Below are 20,428 nucleotides of genomic sequence, written 5' to 3' on the forward strand. Positions count from 1 at the left end.
CATGAACGCTCACCGCCGCACAAGGGTTAAACCTTTCACTGTACTATGATGCACTCTCACTTTGTTTACTCTCAATGGAAGTTCAAGTCAGGGTTAAACTTGTTATAATCGGTTCACTTAATTAACAAAACTTCGCTTAACGAAGGTTTTTTAAGAATGCAATTCCTTCATTAAGCGGGGGTTACCTGTATATATATATATATATATATATATATATATATATATATATATATATATATATATATATATATATACACAGGTAACCCTTGATTTACGTGTGTTTAATTTATGCGTTTTTGTTAATTCATGACCAAAAAAATATTATAATTACGTAATCAAATTTACGTGATCAGTTTGCTAATACGCGATTAAGCCCCAACCACATTTTCAAACTGACCGCCAGACGCAATTTCAAACTGCACGCCAAAGAGATCCGCAGCTGGCCGATAGGTGAGAGCTCCACTACCATGGACACACTCTTCTGCTACACAGTGATGCAAAATGAATTTTCCAAGAAAAAGTGCCAGACCACCATGCTGCAGTTTTTCAAGAAAACACCAGTGGAAGATGTAGTACCAAAAGAGGATGTGGACGATCCCGTGGAAGCGGAGGAAGCGGAAGAAGCGCAAGTGGATGACGACGTCCTTGACTCGGAGGTGGACAGCAATGGCATGTGCTTGTGAGGGATGAATTAAGACATTGGCATTCTGCGTATATTTTTTTACTAGTGTTTACTTTTATGCTGTGGGGTTATTTTTGATAAGTGGATTTTTGATAAAGTGGATAAGCTCAAGAGGAAGATGGTGACTGACTGTGGTGTGAGTGGTGAAGGCAGTGACACAGTGAGTGTTGTGTTTACGTATTCTTTGTTTTGTTGTTTTCTCTTATTATTTTTTTCTTTCTCTTTTTCTTTATTGCTTTTCCCTTTACTTTAAATACACTTCTAGTATTCAGAATGGTAAATAATTAAAACATGTTAATTTAGCCAAATGGAAAAGCTCAGAGGGAGATGGTGACTGACTGTGGTGTGAGTGGTGAAGGCAGTGACGCAGTGAGTGTTGTGTTTACATATTCTTTGTTTTGTTGTTTTCTCTTATTATTTTTTTTCTCTTATTATTTCTTGCTTTTCCCTTTACTTTAGATACACTTCTAGTATTTAGAATGGTAAATAATAAAAACAAGTTAATTTAGCCAAATAAATAGAGCATTTTGTATGAATTTTTTTGGACCACATCCCACATCCCCCCCTATTATCTAATTTTTCTTATGAGAATTACAAGTTTATTTTAGGCAAATTTTGATATATGCGATATCTCTTGGAAAGCATCTATCGTATAAATCGAATTACCTGTATATATATACAGTACTGGGACACATTTCTACCAAGAGATTTGTGTACGAATGACCATTTTACTGACATTAGGAAAGGTCTATGGAGGTCAGAAGATTAATGGCCACTGTCTGCACTACTTTAATCACCCACATGAGTTTCTGAAGCTGTATAATATCACCAAATCATTACGAGAATATGGAAACGCGTCAGGGTACTGAATGGGTTAACATAACATAACATAAATAATAGGATAACAAAGGGCCACCAGGGCCCATCTAGGTTATCCTGTATCAGTTGCACAGCGACCTCGTCATCAGTACTTAAAGATACACTTACAAGTACACAATACATTATATACTCATTCTAAATATTTGGCCCATTAACAGGGCTAAGTCCTGCAGCAAAATCCTCTACAATTTGTGGTCCCCATACATGGGGATCATGTCTTGTTTAACTATAGTAAATTTCTTATAAAACTATCATGCAGTGCTATACATAATTATAAATCTAATAAATTTAAGTGCTTATCTAATCTGTTTTAAACATTGTCAAACTAGTGCTATTTACAACCGTCTCTGGCAATGCATTCCAGAAGTCTACCACCCTATGACTAAAGAAATATTTTCTTATATCTAACCTGCAGCCTTGCTTTCTAATCTTCCTGCCATGATTTCTAGTCCTATTTCCCTCCTCTAAGGTAAAGAAAGATCTCACATCTATGTAGTTTGTATCTGAGAACATTTTAAATAACTCTATCATATCCCTCTTATACATCTCCTCTCAAATGAAAACATGTTTAATTCCTTTAATCTATCTCTATACTCCAGGCGCTTTAATGCTGGTATCATCCTAGTTGCTCTTCTCTGAACTGCTTCTAACATGTTGATATCCTGCCTATAGTGGGGTGACCAGGCCTGTATGCAATACTCTAAATGGGGCCTAACATAGGAATTATATAAGCTATGCACCACTTCCTTACTTTTATAACTAACATTTCTATTTATAAAACCCAGGATCCTATTTGCCCTATTTCTTGCTTCTAAACATTGCTTTGAAAATTTCATAGTCCTGTCTATCACTACTCCTAAATCCTTTCCTTCCTCTACTGCCTCTAGCCAACATCCCTCCATCTCATAGTTAAAGTTTGTGTTGTCTTTACCTAAATGCATAACCTGACACTTTTAGAATTAAACTCCATCTGCCACCTGTCTGCCCATGCTATCAGCCTGTCCAGGTCTCGTTGTATTCTGTAATTGTCCTTTTCACCCTGTACTGCACATGCTATCTTAGTATCATCTGCAAACTTTGATACTTTGCTACTAATTCCTATATCTAAATCGTTAATGTACACCAAGAAAAGAAGAGGTCCTAGCACTGATCCTTGGGGTACCCCACTAACCACTTCCTTCCACTCAGACATTGCCCCATTTAATACTACTCTCTGTTTCCTATCAGAAAGCCATTCACTAATCCAATCAACTAACCTACCCCTATCCCATGTAGTCTCAATTTGTACACTAGCCTCCTATGCGGTACCTTATCAAATGCCTTGCTAAAATCTAGATATATAACATCTATGCTATTTCCATCATCTAACTCCTTGGTAATATATTCTAAGATATCGAGCAAATTTGTAAGACAGGACCTCCTGATCTAAAGCCATGTTGGGTATCTCTAATTAATCTATTCTCATTTAAATGCTCCCAAATACTACCCTTAATGATTTTCTCTAGTATCTTACATACTATACTAGTTAAACTGATCGGTCTATAATTATTCGCATCATCCTTCCTACCTTTTTAAATATTGGAGTAACATTAGCTAACTTCCAGTCCTGAGGTATCTCAGCAAACCTAAGTGATCTTTCAAAGATTAACTTAAGTGCTTCAGAAATACTGTCTACACCCTCCCTAAGTACTCTGGCATGTAGCTCATCAGGACCACTAGCTTTCCTATCGTCTAGTTCAAGAATAAATTTCCTAATAATTCCCGGTTTTATATCAATATTTTCTAAAGCTCTTAAACTACTCGTCGCACTGTTTGTAACAGGATTTCCTATTCTTTCCTAGTAAATACTGAAGAAAATTGTTCATTCAATAATTCTACTATGTCTTCATTTTGATCCACTACTACACCATCTTTTCTGAGTGGTCCAATCCTATCCTTATTTCTTTTATCACTGACCTTGTAATAACTATATAATTTTTGGGATCTTTACTCCCAGCTCTAGCTAGTTTTATCTCTGCCTGCCTTTTACTTTTTTTATAACCTTACTCAAATCATCCCTGACCTGTCTGTACCTAATCAAATCTACATCTTCCCACTTTTCTGCAACTCTCTGTATGCCCTCTTCTTCTCTCTGATCTGGCTACCTATCTCATGAGTCCACCATAATGGCTTCCTGTTTCTCTGCCTTATATCTTTGTAAGGGATACACTGCATCACTATACCCTTTACTACAACCTTAAAAATATCCCACATCTCCTGTGCAGTTTTATTTCCAAAACTATCTTCCCAGTTTACCTCTCCTAATAACTGACGTAACCTACCATAATTGCCTTTCTGATAGTTTGGGACTCTAGTCTTATTCACTATATTATCCCTACTGGAATTAATGATAAATCTAATTATATGATGGTCACTGTTTGCTAAAGTCTCTCCTACCTCAACTTCCTTTAAACAATGCTCAATATTTGTTAGTACTATGTCTAAAACCTTCCTCCCCCTAGTAGGTTTATCTACCATCTGCACTAAATAGTTATCCTGAAAACTTTCCATAAACTTATTTTCACTAGCATCTCCTACCATCCTCTCCCAGTTTACTGACTTAAGATTAAAATCCCTAAGATAATTGTCTGACTAGTACACCCCTATTTATCTCATCTACCATAAGGTTGTCTACATCTGCTGACTGGTTAGGTGGTCTATAAAAGCTCCTACTCTAATAACCTTACTTTTGTTTACTCTAACATCCAGCCATAAGGACTCTACTCTGTTATCTACCTTAATACCATTAACCTGACTGGAAATGAAGGATTTTTACATAAATAACTACTCCTCCACCTATCCTACCAATTCTCTGGTGTAAATACATAATGTATCCATCTACTTCATATTCTTTCCTATTTTCCTAAACTTTTCCTCATTTACCCATGCCTCTGTGACACATACAACATCTAAGTCCTCCTCAACTATATAACTAGATAACTCATCCTTCTTGTTCCTAAGACTCCTGGCATTTACATAAAAACATTTAAGTCCTGCTACCTTCCTAGATGCTGTCTCCTTATTTGGAATCCTAATCTTATTCTCTCCTATTTGCACCTGGAAATCTTTCCTAATCTTTTCACTATCTCTGTTTATCCTATCTAATTTATGTCTAGCATCTTTCTTCTGGAATGCATTTGCTACCTCACCCCCTACACTCCATCCCAACTCCCCTCTCCAGACATCCACTCAGCACATCCACACCCTTCCTACTCAGATGCACACCATCCCTAGCATACAAATCCCTTCGCCCATAGAACCTATCCCATACATCCACAAAGCTGACACCCACATCCTTACACATCCCTTTTACCCGATCATTCACACCAATGGCTCTAGACAACCATTCCCTGCTAACATACACAGGAGGCAAGATTCCTGACACTACACACCTCTTACCACTCTCCCTAATCTTGCCTAACATTTCCCGAAATTTTGCCACTAACTCCTCCGACCCACCTGCTCTGACATCGTTCCCACCTACGTGCAAAACTACTACACCCTCCCCTCTCCATCCCCCCAACCCTCTTCTGCACCTCCTCACTCACTGCCTTCACACCTGCACCAGGCATACACACGTTCGTCCTCCTATCCCTGTCTTTCCCACAGAAAGTGCTATCTAAATACCTAACCTGAGAGTCACCCACCACACACACCTGAGGTGTACTAGGCACAACCATCCTCCTCCTTTCCTCTACCCCCTTCTTTCTCCTTTCACTCACCACAACCACTTCATTCACTCCACTCTCACTCCCCCCCTCCCCCTCCAACAAACCGAACCTATTTTCACACTCAACAGGTTTAGTCCTATTCTCTCTACCTGCCTCCGCTTTCCTTCCCCTCGCAACCTGCCATCTCTGCCCATCCTGACTACTATCTTTCCCAGTCTGGCTCGCCTGCTCCCTCTTCCCCACTCTGCTCTTCCCGACAGAGGGCTAACCCACCCTGTTGCCCTCAGAAGGTCCAACCTTCGGCCTAACACTGATCTCCTGCCTAAATATATATATATATATATATATATATATATATATATATATATATATATATATATATATATATATATAGGCAACCCTGTTTAACGAAGGTTCACACAACGAAATTTCGCTACAACGAAGGTTTCATTTTACTACCATCTGCTCATTTAACGAACACTAAACTCGCTTTAACGAAGTTTTATCCAGGTAATTTTTTTCCAAATTTGAAAGCCCCACCATATCACGCAAGCTGACAGGCTTTTGAATACACGAGGAGCTGCTGGTACTAAGGCCTGCCTCAGGAAAAATCCTGGGACACCTATAGAATAAAGATCAAGATCAAGCCTCTCGTGGACAACACGCGCAACACTCACTCCCCAGTCAAAACATAACAGCCTCAGCAGCAGCTTGTCTTCCCTAGCTCAACTTACCACCAAAATGCCCTGCAATTGGCCTAGTGTTCGTAAAAAGACCAGGAAGTCTCTTACTCTCCAAATGAAGCTAGATATTATTCACAGACACAAGAGAGGCCAGAAAACTATAGCAGTGCTGGCCACCATCTTGACTCCATATTATACTGTCTCTATTTTCAAGTCAGCAGACTCTATTAAGAAGGCTGGTGAGACCGTATCTTCCTTGCAAGCTAAAAGAACCACGTGAACTCGTGACTCTACAATGGATAAAATGGAAAGCCTTGTGGAAATGTGGTACATAAGTTTTGTATGCAGTACAATGATGCGCATTTTGTTTACATCCCACAGGTTGCCAGTTAGTGTCTTTCCAGTTTCACTCTTCCTCCCTTCATAAAGTTAAGATCATCAACATTATAAAGTTACATACATACATACATTAGTGTACATTATAATGACTTAAATTAAACTACCTAAATGTTTAACTTCATAATTCTTACTTTCATTAAACCTTTTACTGTACTATGATGCACTCTCGCTTTGCTTACTCTCAATGGAAGTTCAAATCAGGGGTTAAACTTGTTGTAATCGGTTCGCTTAACAAGTTTCGCTTAACAAGTGTTTTTAGGAACGTAACCCCTTCGTTAAACTGGGGTTGCCTGTATATATATATATATATATATATATATATATATATATATATATATATATATATATATATATATATATATATATATACACAGTAAGCCCCCACACTTGACGAATCTCAGCTTTGCGAATTTCACTTTTGGCGGTAGGGTGGCCACCGACCACCGAGTGCACGTTTGGCGATTTGAACTCAAACTTGACGATTACCTGGCGGCTGCACGGTGAACCACACGGCTCCCCAGTGACGTCAAACATCTCTCTCTAAACCTATCAGAAAGCAGTGTGACAGTCCCCTTCAGCCATTTTGTTTGTGCTATCCTCTGTTCTGCTAGCATGGAAACGAATTCTGGCAATTTACCACCAATATGGCCTCTACAAGTGCAACAGATGGTACCGATGGGGGTAAGGACAATGGTGGTGGTGGCCAGGACAAAAGTGAGCAACGGATAAGGGTGGAAAAATGGGAGTTAGAGCCTTTATATCATGTCTTATTAGCTTTATTTATTGTTTATTGGTCTGTTTTATACATGTGTTCCAATATGGGAAGGCGAAAGATTTTATTTCAGCTAGAAAGATGGTATTTTAGGGGCCAAAAGAGGGACTTCGGTAATGACCAAAGACTGATTGAGGCATTTTTAGGTATAAAGAACTCATGCTTGGCGGAATTCACATTTGGCAGTAGTTTTGCCAGACTAAGTAATTAGCCAGGTGCACGGGCTTACTGTACTTATACAGTAATACCTTGAGATACGGATGCCCCAACATACAATTTTTTTGATATACGACGAAAAATTTCATATAATTTACGCCTTTAAATATGAAGATATTTTTAAGATACAAATAGCCATCGGTAGGTGGCGCAGCGATCACTCAGCTACCCGCGTCCCCCCGAACATTCAGCCCACGTTGTGAATCGTTGTTCATCCTTGGTGCATGTATGTGTCTGTACTCCTCGACGGTGTGTATTTTTTCTTAAGTTTTGTGAACTCAAGACCCTCGTGATCTTGGGTCCCAAAAGTAAAAATTTGGCAAGAAATATAAAATAGGTTGTATTCACATACTGATTACACTTAGAAATTCAATAAATGAGTGAGTACAAATGGTATTCTGCCCACAATCAACTCTTCCTCTTTACAATGCAAAAACCCAGAAGTCTCTAGATACTATGGTTACCAAAATATCACAGGTTGAATGAGGTGGTATCATCGGTGTACTTGGCCTTGCGTACGATCGGGTTCAGCGGCCTTGGATAGAGCAATAGAAAACGGGCCCCTTGTATCCTCTCTCTCTCTCTGTTCTGATACCACTCTCATTCAAAAGTTGTCTCCCCACAACATGGCGAGGCATAAGGAATTAGGAAGCCACCTCACCACCAATGCCAATGGTGTGTGCTGGAAGGCTTTCCTTGACACCACAGATACAGCTGTACTTACTGGGGACCACACACCTACACATGTTCAAGGAGGCAAACTTGATTATGTAGCCCTCATCAATATGCCAACATATACTGCCGAAACTTATCTTGTCAGGTCATTGCTGAGCGACCACTTCGCCCTGGAGACGACCCTCCCAGTAGTGCCCAGGAAGCGCTTGACGGTGCCACCATCCAGGATGGCGGGCCTTGTCGTCCATGTGGTGGCGTGGTATGCTGCTATGAAGGGCTCCTTTGCTGATGCAGAGGTACTGTACGACGGACTCCTGCACACCATCGAGGGATTCATCATGACTCCACGGGTTCTAGGAAGGGCCCATGCTCCATGCCGCTGGACTTACGCTACCGACCCTGTGATTCTGAACTGCCAATAGACGCTCGCTGCCTACCAGAGACATTGGCAACTCCACCCAGCAGACATAGAGTCACGGGATGCCATGGTTACCGTGGCTCGACACCTCACGGATCTGCAGCAGCAGGAAAGGAAGAAGTACTGGGTCTCCTTCCTGGACAAGGTGCGCAGGACCCGATCCCTCCAGGAGGTGTGGCACCATGTCAACAGCATCTGGGGCAAGTCCAGACAATAGGTGTGTGACCGTGATTAAGCAGGCAGGGCACGAAAAGTCGTCTTGCAGTGGAGGGAAGCCTCATCCTTCTCTGGCCTTCCTGTGGAACACCAGGAGGCGCTTGATCAGCAAAGACCACGAAGGATGGAGTTGATTCGCCACAGTGTTTCTCTGCTGGATGACACCAGTGTGCCTATCACGCATGACGAACTCCTCTCGGCAGTCAAGTAGGGCAAGTCAATAGCTCCTGGCAAGGATGGCATCACCTATGATATCCTCAATGCTCTCCTGGAGGTAAAGGTAGACAACCCTATCTTGGATTCATTTAACATGTCTTTCACTGCAGGCAAGCTTCACCACTCTTGGAAAACAGCCATCGTCATCCCAATCCCCAAAGGTGATGGCACCTTTCACCCTATTTCCCTCACCAGCTGTCTGTGTAAGATGATGGAACGGGTAATACTGAACAGGCTTATATACAAGGTGGGCCATGTACTCTCTGGCAATGTACATGGCTTCCTAAAAGGTCACTCTACAAGTCACTGTTTTGTTGAGTGTCTTATATATAAAGATGGTACCTGCAGAGCTTTCGTTGATCTTAAGGGTGCCTTCGACAGGGCCAACAAAGATGTTATTATGGAGGAACTCATTCTCAAAGGTGTCAAAGGTAGACTATTCGGATGGATCAGGGACTATTTGTACAATAGAACAGCACAGGTTTGGTTTCAAGGTGCAGTCTCCTCTGAGGAAGTCTTTGAGCTTGGAACACCACAGGGTGGAGTCCTTAGTCCAATGCTTCTTAATGTTTTTATGGACAAAATTGCACGCTGTTCCTTTCCTCAGGGCACCTAGGTCCTCATCTAAGCTAATGACATACTACTCCTCCAATGCCCCACACCCAGGATTCTCCAGTTAGCTTTGTCACAACTAGCAGGTTTGTGTGTCCAAATGGGACTAGTGATTAATGAATGTAAAACAAAATATCAAGCTAAAGGGAAGGTCTCTCGGCTGCCCACTGTAAACAACATTCCCATCCCTAGAGTTCATATACACAAGTACCTGGGTGTTCAGATGAGCTTCAGGAAGTCTCTTCAAGCTGTCCACTATGTTCGAGACATCCGTCTGCCACAGCTAGCACCATGTCGGCTGCTAGCCAACAGGGGCTTTGGGGCTAGCATTCCAGTCCTAAGAATGTTCTATATATCTGTCATACAGTCCCTTATTGATTATGCCACCCCTGTTTTAATAGTTTAGTGCCACCCAACTCCGTCTCCTTGAGCTTATTCAGAATGAAGCCATGCGGATAATCTTGGGATGCCCAAGGACTGCATTGATTGAGGTCCTCAAAGGTGAACTGCACCTGCCGAATATTATGTGTAGGGTACAGGAAATTACTTGTCGAAAAATTAGTCAGATGCTATGCACGGGCTCTGACTCTCTAAAGGGATCATTGACCCTACTGTATCATAATCCTTGCACTCGTACAACACCATACCTCAGGAAGATCTTGGGAGTACTGACAAGTTCAGGTGTAGCCGAGACCTGTATTAACTTTGTTATGTCACCGCTACAACCCGTTTGGAACACCCGTCGTGTCAGTGTTGATATTCAATCTCTGCATCAGCCCAAAAGGGACTGGCTCCCTCATGTGCTGCAAGACATGTTCATGACTAAATTGTCCAAGTACCCACAGATTCAGGCTATTCATGTTTATTGTGATGGGTCAGTCAATGGCAGCAGGTCTGGATGTGGGCTGTTCATCCATGACTACATCTCTGCCAGTCTCTATACTGACACTGAGGTTTCCAGGCGGCTCCCTGCACCCATATCTTCCACTAGAGCAGAACTGTATGCTGTACTGGAGGCACTCCATATAGTGGCACCTCTCCAAAAAAATGTATATTTCTTTATTAACAGACAGGCTGCATTGTATGGCCTTCAATCCACCTCCCCCATGGACTGTGATCTAGTTAATAAGTGTCTTGATCTCATCCACACCATAGAAGATGCTGGTGCCACGGTCCATTTCATCTGAATACCCTCTCATGTGGATATCCCGTTAAGTGAAAAACCAGACCACCTTGCTCAGCGTGCCCTACAAGATGACACAGTGGACCCTGGCACTGAGTACACTCTGGGTTATGTCAAGAGTAGCATTAAGGACTTTGTACATAGTAGTGTTAGTGATCAGTTGGAGCTTTGTTGTCATAGGAGCAGTAGCACTAGTCTTCACTATGCACATGTCTCCCAGAGCTGTGCTTACACCTATGGGAGACACACTGCATCACATGACAGGGTGGCAATGAGGCTCAAATTAAGCTACAAATACTTTTGGGAAGTCAGTGCTTCTCCTGGTGTGTGCTGTGTGCTGTGTGCTGCACCAAGGGGACACACACTGCCTCACTATATCATAGAATGTCTTCTCATTGCTAAATTTAGGCCACAAGGTCAACATGATTTGTTTAGCCTCATTGACCATCTCCTAGACTCAGCCACTCTCAGGGATATACTCGGGGAATATCCTGAGTTTGCTCCAACACTGTAGGATGTGTATGCAATAAGGTGTGCAATATCTGTACTTATTTAATGAAATACTTGTATTCTTGTTATATATACTGCTTAGTGTTATATTTTTGATACTTTAAGTCTTTGCCCAGGGGGTAGATGGCAAGGCCCATCCTCCTCCTTTGTTGTAATTATTTATTAATTCAACAATAAATGTATCAATCAATCATACAATAGGAGTTGCTAGTGGTGATAGTGGAATGTCCTCCCCTTCGGTGGTTGAACCTCCTATATCCATATCAGAGCCCAGAACATCACTATCTTCGCTCTCTATTATTGTAGAAACTGTTGATTCCAAAGCCCTTCTGATACCACTCTCATTCAAAAGCTGTCTCCCCGTAACATGGCGAGAGACCCGAGGTGTAGAAATAAGACGCACGGGAGAGGTGGCAGAATCAGACACCATGAAATAACTGTAGCTCCCACCATCCATCGTGGAAGTTGGTGACAGTGACATATAGCATATGTTTACTCCTGACTTGGGGGCTCGCCGTGCCTCACAAAAGAACGAATTCAAGTTCTTTTCTTGAAATTCACAAACCACCCTTTACTTGCTTTAAAATCATCATTTGAGTCTTACCCTATTATCTCTCTCTGTCTTATCTTGCCCTATTTCTTCGTTTCCTCTTCAGGATCCCCAAAAGCAGAGGTGCCTCTGGCATTTTGCCTCTGCCAGTTGAGGGGACCTGAGGAGGTATTATGCTGATTTTCCCTGGAATGATTACTATCTCCATGTCTCTATGTGCTAAGGTGGTGAGCGTGGGATTGGGCAGATGTCCACATGTAAGTTTGAATCCCACTACATACTACTTTAAAGTTATGCCATTTGTCAGGTGGTTTAAAGTTATGTCACCATGATACCGGGCTCTAGGTGGTTACACCAAAGATGTGCTTGGGTGATGATATGGGCCCTAATATAGGTACCACTATAAATAAAACTGCCTATTATCTCTCCCCCTTCCATTTTCATTTTTTTCAACTGCATTACATATTACTTACATGCATTACTAATTAAATGAATAAATGGAATACTAAAGGGTCTATTATAAGCACAAATATATTCATAATAATTATGGCAAACACTAAAAACCTACTACAAGCGGTCAACCATGTAGCAACTGATAAAGGGCACAGATGGGGCTGGCAAACCCACTATCAGTGAATGGTGGAAGTCATATAACATTAAGCACGCCTTAGATAACATCAAGTCATCTTGGGACGAAGTGAAGACATCTACCATGAACTTGGCATGAAATTAAGTATGGCCAGAATGCGCGTATGACTTCCCAGGCTTCGCTGAAGACGACATCCGTGTGATCAGAAATGACATAGTAAATCTGTGCCATAGGGTTGGCTTCGATGAAGTTGATCATGATGATGTTTAGATCTTTTGGAAAGCCATGCTGAATCTCTCTCAAATGAACTCATAGAACTAGACAAGGCATCACAGGAGGCAGAAGAGGGAGACGAGGAAGAAGAACCTGTGCGTGGCCTGGACAACAAAACTCTTAGAGAATGTCTCGGTGGTATCGAAAAAGCTCTGGAAACTCTGAAGGAACATGACCCAAATCCTGCCAGGAGTAGCAAAGTGGCTCATGACATAGAGAAAAGTGTCAAGATTTATCAAGAAATCTATGATGAAAAAAACAAGAAAAACTAAACAGTCCTCCATCTACTCGTTCTTCAAGCCAGTCAGACATGCTGTCCCTATCACACCTGCCAACCCTGCTACAGCTGGCCCTTCCTCAATATCCTCTTTCTTCAAACCATTGAAACGTGGCGATCCTGCTACAGCTGGCCCTTCTACATCTGCTTCCGACAGTCCAGACGACGATGTCTTGTCCTTGTCTGCCCACTCAGCGGACGATGAATAAGGGCTGAAATCCCTACTATCCCTTAGCCTAGGGAAGGACATCATCTGATAGAATACATGGCAATTGAAAGGTAAATAAAAAACATTTTTTTACTTCTTTTGTGCAGTACTTTACTTTTTTTTTTTTATTATTATTATTTTTATGTATTTTCATTTCTGTAGGCGTGACTTTTGATGTGCTAGAATGCATTCCTTATTATTACATGTTATAATGGATTCGGTATACCGCATTTGATAAGCGGTAAGGTTTTCAGGAATGCATATGTACTGTATAACAAGGACTTACTGTATAGTGTCAGAAGCCACTTTTTACTGGAGTAACCACTGTCACCCTCAAGGTGGCATCCAGCTTTCACCGTCTCACTATCACATCCCTGCTAGAGTTCACTTTTCCTTAAAAATCCTTGCATGTCAGCTCCATATATCTTGGCTGGATGCTCTAACTGATACCTCTTATCAGTTCTGAATCACTTAGTTCAGCCAACACGTCTCTACGATCATGAAAACTTCTAGGTGGCATCGTCACTGTCCCATTGTCTCCACCATGTTGACTCTTATGATTTGACATAGCGATGCTATTCTTACTCCCACCCAAACATAACGGGACCGCAAGTTTATGATGACCTAACGTGAGACATAAGACTTATGTTTCACGTAAGTTATGGTGTACGCCATCTTGTAGACTCATGTTTCCCTTATGTTGAATCATAGTTTTATATATACGGCCCCGGTTTCTTATATTTGGTTGTTTATTGTTTAGATGTGTATGTATGCACATTCGGTGTTTCAACCTTTATGTCATCTTGGGGATGAAGCTAAAAACAGTCATGCATGACTTCACGCTGTTAGACACACAGCCGATGAAGGGTTTTAAGATCATCGTAACTTACCTCGGTAAGTGTGCAATGATCGAGGTTCCTCTTAGGCTATGCTCTCCAACTATACATGGTCATGCATGCTCACCCATCCCATTTCAATTCATGTCCCTTGGTTTTTAGGGAACTATTTGTTACATAATTCATGTTAGTATGTATAAGGTTTTGAAACTGAACCAGATTACAAGCTACATTTTTTGAGAGGGGTTAGTGTCATTCCATGCATATCTGCATATGGATTTGTTGTCATTTAATCTTCTCAATTCTTTGATAACCTCAATTCAATGTTATGGTCTGTGAGTGGTTGTTTTTCTGGTGATGTAGTTCACCATATCCTCTTCTCATCCTCAACTCTGAATAAAATCTGGCTTTGGTATCAGCTCTTCGCAAGTTACACATGACCACGCATAGTTGGATAGCACAACTCATGAGGAACACTGATCATCTCACACTTATCAAGGTAAGTTATGATGACTTTACAGTCAATTTACTAAATGTCTCACCAGAAAAAAAACAGAAGCCACATGAGAAAATGCAGGTTGGGTTAAACTGAAAATCATTCTTTAGGTTTAGATTAAGTTATGTATGTTTTTTTTCAATTTTTTGGGTGAGAGAAACTGAAATAAATAAAATTTTGAATTTCTTAAGAGTCTATGGAGACAAAATGTCATATTTTCAAAATGAAAGACTTATTAATCTTTACCCATTTTCTCCCAATTTGAAACTGGCTAAGAAAGTAAAATGGTTCTTGTCAGAAGCAAATGACACAACTCCATGTTGTGGTAGTATACTCACTGTACTTCATATTTATGATTTTTTTTCAAACACTCAACTATTACTGACTCAACATTCAGCACCAGAAACAGAAATAGATTATGCTTAGGTTAGATAAGGTTAATTATAGGATTAGGTTTGCTTATACTAAGTTTGTTTTTGTAAAGTTCTGAGGCATCTCCACCCCTTTTCCTCATCCCCTCAACTGCTAACTCTGTACAAGAGATTTATCCACCCACGTTAGGCCAATTCAACTCAGTTTTATTAGGCTAGAATGAAAAGCTTTTAGCCTTATCAATTCCTCTCCTTTGACTGATTGTCTTCAGCCTCTTTCTCACTGTTGCAATGTTACATCTCTTGTCATCTTCTATCACAATTGTCACGCCAACTGCTCTTATGATCTGGCTAACTGCATGCCTCCCCTCCTCCTGTGCCCTCACCACAAAAGATTTTCATCTTCTTCTCACTTCTTATTTGTCCACTTCTCTAATGCAAAAACTGACACTGTCTTAATAAGTCATCCCTCCAACTCTCTTTGTTTTCTGGCTCCCCCTTAGCAGCTCTTTCATTCAAATGAAAGGACATGGAAATAAAAATATGATAACTAAAAACTAACCTAACCTAGCTAACATAATCTAGTTGTGGCAACACGCACTGCAGATATGTTTTCTTCAGAATCCTTCTGACCATTAGCATGGTTAGGTTAGGTTAGGGTTAGGTCAGTGTTAGTTATCATATTTTCATTCCCACATCCTGTCAGCTGAGTGAAACCACTGTGAATGGGAAGCCATAAAATAAGGTGAGCTGGAGGGAAGAATTTATTAGGGCAGTATCCAAAATTTAGCCTGTATCAATCATTCATACCTTTCTCTGGTAAACTCTGGAACTCCCTACCTGTTTCTTCCTAGGACCTAAACTCAATTAAAAGGGGTTTCAAGACATTTATCCTTTTCTTTTGGCTAACTCTCTCCGACCAGTACTGTGACGGGCATTCAACTTTTTTCTTTACTTTTTTCTATTATCCAGTTTTCTTCTCTTGCATAAAAAAAAAATTGCAATTTCTTATAAAAAAAACTGTCTAGGGAGTCAAATGGTCATGTAGAGCCCTATGTAAATTTTCACAGATAAAAACTTATTAAGACTTTTCACTATTATGCATACACACACGTGTTGCTGTTTGCTGCACAATAATATATCCTGCATTTCTGAACAGTTTCAATGGGTACACATTCCAGTCAACTCACAGTTTGTTACAATCATCCAGTAATCTACATCTAAAGTTGACTGGCGTACCCATTTTCCTACTCTTCGTTGTATTTTTCTGGTTTGGGAATTAAGGGTGGCTAACCAGGTGAGTACTGAATAGATGAAAAATTACCATGACAACCTGATGGGGGAAAGGGTTCAAAGACGGCCCCATACGAGTTACTCTTGCTAAACATTCACTTCACACACTTTCTAAGGGTTATGAGACATATTTGACTTACCGTAGGTAATGCTCGAAAATCAACTTCTGAAAGAAAATATAAAAGCGTTCTCTTCATCCAATCATAGCAATCCTTGTTGTTGTTGTTGTTGTTAGGGCCCACGAACTGTTCCTAGTTGTCCAACAGTTCATAGATTCTTCTTTTAGGGGGGGTTTGTTGGGGCCGTGCAGGATGTGTCACAGCCTCTAGTGCCTCAAAACAGTAGGTGTAGGTGCGGAGCTTTCGCCTTTGCAACGGCAGCCCACAGTTGATCTTGATCTTGATCTTGATGGTACAGGTGACGCAGAATTTCTTCTGGGTCAGGCCTTTGTATCGGCAGCTCCTGTAGGGAACATAAAGAACACCAGACAACAAAGAGGGCAATCACCATCTTTCACACCACTAGTTCCTGCATCTGGCACGCCACATTCTCTCCAGGAACTCTTTCACAGCCTCAATCATCCTTTCATTCGTCTCCCCACAGTCCCAGCAGCAACACCATCCATTCCCTTCCTGTCATCTCCACTCTGTCATGCCCCAGCTCACTCAGCACCACTTGCATCATCTCATACCTGTCTCTGGCATACTTCACACACTCCAGCACCACATGTTCCACTGTCTCATCCTCTCCCAAGTCACACATCTGGCACACTTTGCTGCGGGACTCAGACCATCTATAATTCCTTGCATTCACATCCATGCACTGTGCCCTAGCTCGGAAGAGAAGATCACCACCCAGGCTTCCCTCATACCACTTTTCATACATTGGGGCCTCTTTCTCTCTATACCATACCAAGGTACTCTTTTGCTCCATCCTATTTCTCCAGTCATCCAGTCCCACACCTTTCACTACTCTGTCTATCTCACTCTTCCACTTCCTTACATCCCATTCTCTACCTTCTCCATTTCTAACAATCATACTCCAGTCTCTCTCTAAATGTCTTCCTTCTACCTGTTGAAAACCCAACTACTTACTAACCCACTCTTTGCTACCAGCCTGACACACCTCTTCCCCCACTTGCTACTCCTGACATTCCACAGAAACACTTTTCTCACTATCCTTGCATCATTCATTCGTTCTAACCTAGCCTTATACCTTAGGGTCGCTTTCACATATCTCTCTAAAAGTGCTCCAACCCATATCACCCCTAAGGGCCTCTACTGCTGCATATCTAGGTGCATTAAGTGCCATTCTTGCAACTCTATTCTGCCCTATTTCTAACTTATCTAGTTCACTCTCATTCCAAGCAATCACATCCATACCATACATGATGCTCGGAACAGCCACGCTCTTCCAAACTTCTCGCAGCACGTCATATTTACTCGCCCTCATCCTTGCTGCACTTCCTAGACGACCTACCCACTGATTTGCCATACTTATCTTCTCATTCTTAATCTTTACACAGCCATCCGGACTCATCCACATCCCCAGATACTTATATTCATCTGTCTGCTGCACCTCATTCACTCCTAATCTCCACACATGGTTCCTCTCATCCTCTGACCTATTCACAACCATTACCTTACTCTTTTCACTACTAAATCTCACTCCAAAATCTCTTCCATACCCATCTACTACATCAAGCATACTCTGTAGCTCTTCTGCCGACTCACTCATGACTACAACATCATCTGCATACAAGAGCACACCTATCTTATCATTTCCCACATTTACACCTGCATTCATTCTCCTCATTCTAGCAGCCAATTCTTCTGTATATAAGCTAAAGAGGGTTGGTGATAATATGCAACCCTGCCTAACTCCTCTTTCACTCTTCACCCAGTCTGTCTCTATATCCCTAGTTTATACTTAGCTCTTGTATCCACATACATACTTCTCACTATGTTAACTATCTTTGCACTTAACCCAATCTTTTCTAACACCCTACCTAGCATTTCTCTGTTTACCCTATCATATGCTTTCTCTATGTCTAGGAAACCTAAGTATAGTTTGCTACCATCCCTTTTCTTTCTCTCAATCAATTCATTCACCACAAACAGATTGTCTTCTGCTCTCCTGTCCACTCGGAATCCATTTTGCTCTTCGCCTAACACTCCAACTCTCTCAATCCATTTGCACAATCTCTCATTCAACACCGCACTGAACACTTTGCCTACTGTGTTAACTAACGCAATCGGCCTGTAGTTCCTCAACTCATTCTTACTCTTATATCCTCCCTTATGCAACAAGGTCACCCTGCATTCATTCCACATTCTCGGCACTCTCTCCTCCTCCCACACCTGGTTGAACAACTCAGTCATCCTATCAATCACTACTTCTCCTCCATTTTTGTACATTTCATACGGTATCTCATCCGGCCCTGCTGCCTTCCCATTCTTCTGCTTCCTCACACATTTCTCCACCTCCTCCCTGCTGATCCTTTCATTCAACTCATCTGCATCCTTTCTCTCCAGTGACACATGTCCTTCATCCACATCAAAGACCTCACCTACACCTCCAATCTCTTCCCAAAACTCTTTTATTGCCCTTCTCATTTCTTCCTTATCAGTCACCACTGCCCCATTCACCTTCAGGCTCTCCACATTCTCACTGTCAGGCATCCCTCACCCCTCAGGAATCTGTACCATTCTCGCCCACCTTCCATACCTTTCTCTCTAAGGGCCTGAATCACACTTCTCTCACTTGTAACTTTAGCATTCATTATCTTTCGCTTCGTCATTCGCTGCTGACTCACATACGCTGCCCATGCATTCAGGTACTCCTTTCAGCTTCCTCACTCTCATGTCTCCTCTTTCTTAACTGTCTGCACATCCTATTCAGTCTCTTTCTTTCCTTCCTAGCATCCCTGATCTCATTATTCCACCACGGCCTACATGCATGCTTTCTGGCACTTGTTCTTGCATACCCTATCTGGCTTACTGCTGCATTTCTCACATTTTCTACAAATCTATCATTCAGTTCATCCACGTCGCTTAGACTTTCATCCTCCCAGCTCCTCTCACTCAAGTCCACCTGGAAATTCTCCCATCCTACATCTCTCAATCTCCACTTTTTCCTCTTGGCCTTGGCATTTGTTCCATCTCTTCCATTCAACTTGCACTCTAACACCAGCATGTTATGGTCTGAGACTATGTCAATCATCCCATCTTCATCAATCCACATGCGGTCAACAACTTCACGCATTCTCCCATTCACTAGCATGTAGTCAATCGCAGACTCCTGGTTCCTCGCACTCCAAGTCACTCGTCCTTCAGCCAGGGTCTCATTGAGATTCTCCAAACTCACCTCATTCACAAGCTCATCCAGCATCTCACCATTCCTGTTCATTTGTTCACCTAACATACCTATGTGGGCATTCATGTCTCCCATAACAATCACTCTCTCTCCAGCATACTCTCTTGCAATCTTTTCAAAACACTATATTTTCTGCCATTCTCCTAACTGCTCTGTCGCCTTCCACTGTCATATACACTACCACTACGACTATCCTCTCAGCTCTGCCACTTTCACTCCTGCACTCCACTCGAACAGCTAGCACGTCCTCACTCTCAGCACTGTCTCCTATGTCCAGCTCTTCCACTCTCAGGTTCCTCACCTTTCTGTGGAGCAAGGCTACGCCTCCTCCTAACTTATCCTGTTTTCTACGCCCTTTCCCTATCACGACAAACTCATTTCCTTCCATATGCACCACGTCCCGCAGGTGAGTCTCCGTGATACCTACCACATCCAAGCTCCATTCATTCAGCTCCTTGCATAAATCCTCAAAATTGCCAGTGCCCCATCCTCTCACATTCACACACCCAATCCTCATGCATCCTGACGCCCTGTGGGTACCTCCTCTTCCTTTTACATTTACACACTCTCCTCCCGCAGGTTCCCTTTCTCTCGGTAATCAGCTCTCTTTCACGCTTCTGTCTTCCTCTCTCATACAAACACCTGCCCCACGAATTGATCTTGATCTTGATCTTGATATTACAGGCGACTCGGGCCTTTGGATCGGCAGCTCCTGTAGACGACAAAAAGAAAGGCACACAAAAAAAAAAAGGAAAAAAAAAAAAGAAGAAGAAAAAGGAAACAGGGTCCTTTGTTCTAACCGTCTGTACATCTGGCACGCCACATTCTCTCCAGAAACTCCTTCACCGCCTCAATCTTCCTTTCATTCGTTTCTCTACTCAGTCCCAGCAGCACCACCATCCACTCCCTCCCCGTCTTTTCCACTCTTTCGTTTCTGTTATGCGTTTCTGTTCAGTCAACACCACTTGCATCATCTCATACCTGTCTCT

The 20,428-nt window shown here is 41.9% G+C and overlaps 1 protein-coding gene across 6 annotated transcripts in view; it reads right to left on the bottom strand.

Moving 5' to 3' along the window:
- Window positions 1-16,537, bottom strand: part of LOC123504740 — a 196,702-nt gene extending 180,165 nt beyond the window's left edge. Inside the window, exon 1 of one of the 6 annotated variants that reach the window (XR_006674933.1) lies at window positions 16,205-16,533. Coding sequence is in view for 3 of the 6 variants with exons in the window: in XM_045255510.1 (XP_045111445.1) it covers window positions 16,205-16,261 (57 nt within the window). In the remaining 3 variants the exon portion in view is untranslated. Of the gene's footprint in view, window positions 1-16,204 lie in introns of all 6 variants that reach the window. The other 5 variants (XR_006674932.1, XM_045255510.1, XM_045255506.1 and 2 more) reach the window with 5 other exon arrangements.
- Between the last annotated feature and the right edge of the window lie 3,891 nt (window positions 16,538-20,428).

This window comes from Portunus trituberculatus, chromosome 17 (assembly GCF_017591435.1).
Source record: "Portunus trituberculatus isolate SZX2019 chromosome 17, ASM1759143v1, whole genome shotgun sequence".
Classification (NCBI taxonomy): Eukaryota; Metazoa; Arthropoda; class Malacostraca; order Decapoda; family Portunidae; genus Portunus; species Portunus trituberculatus.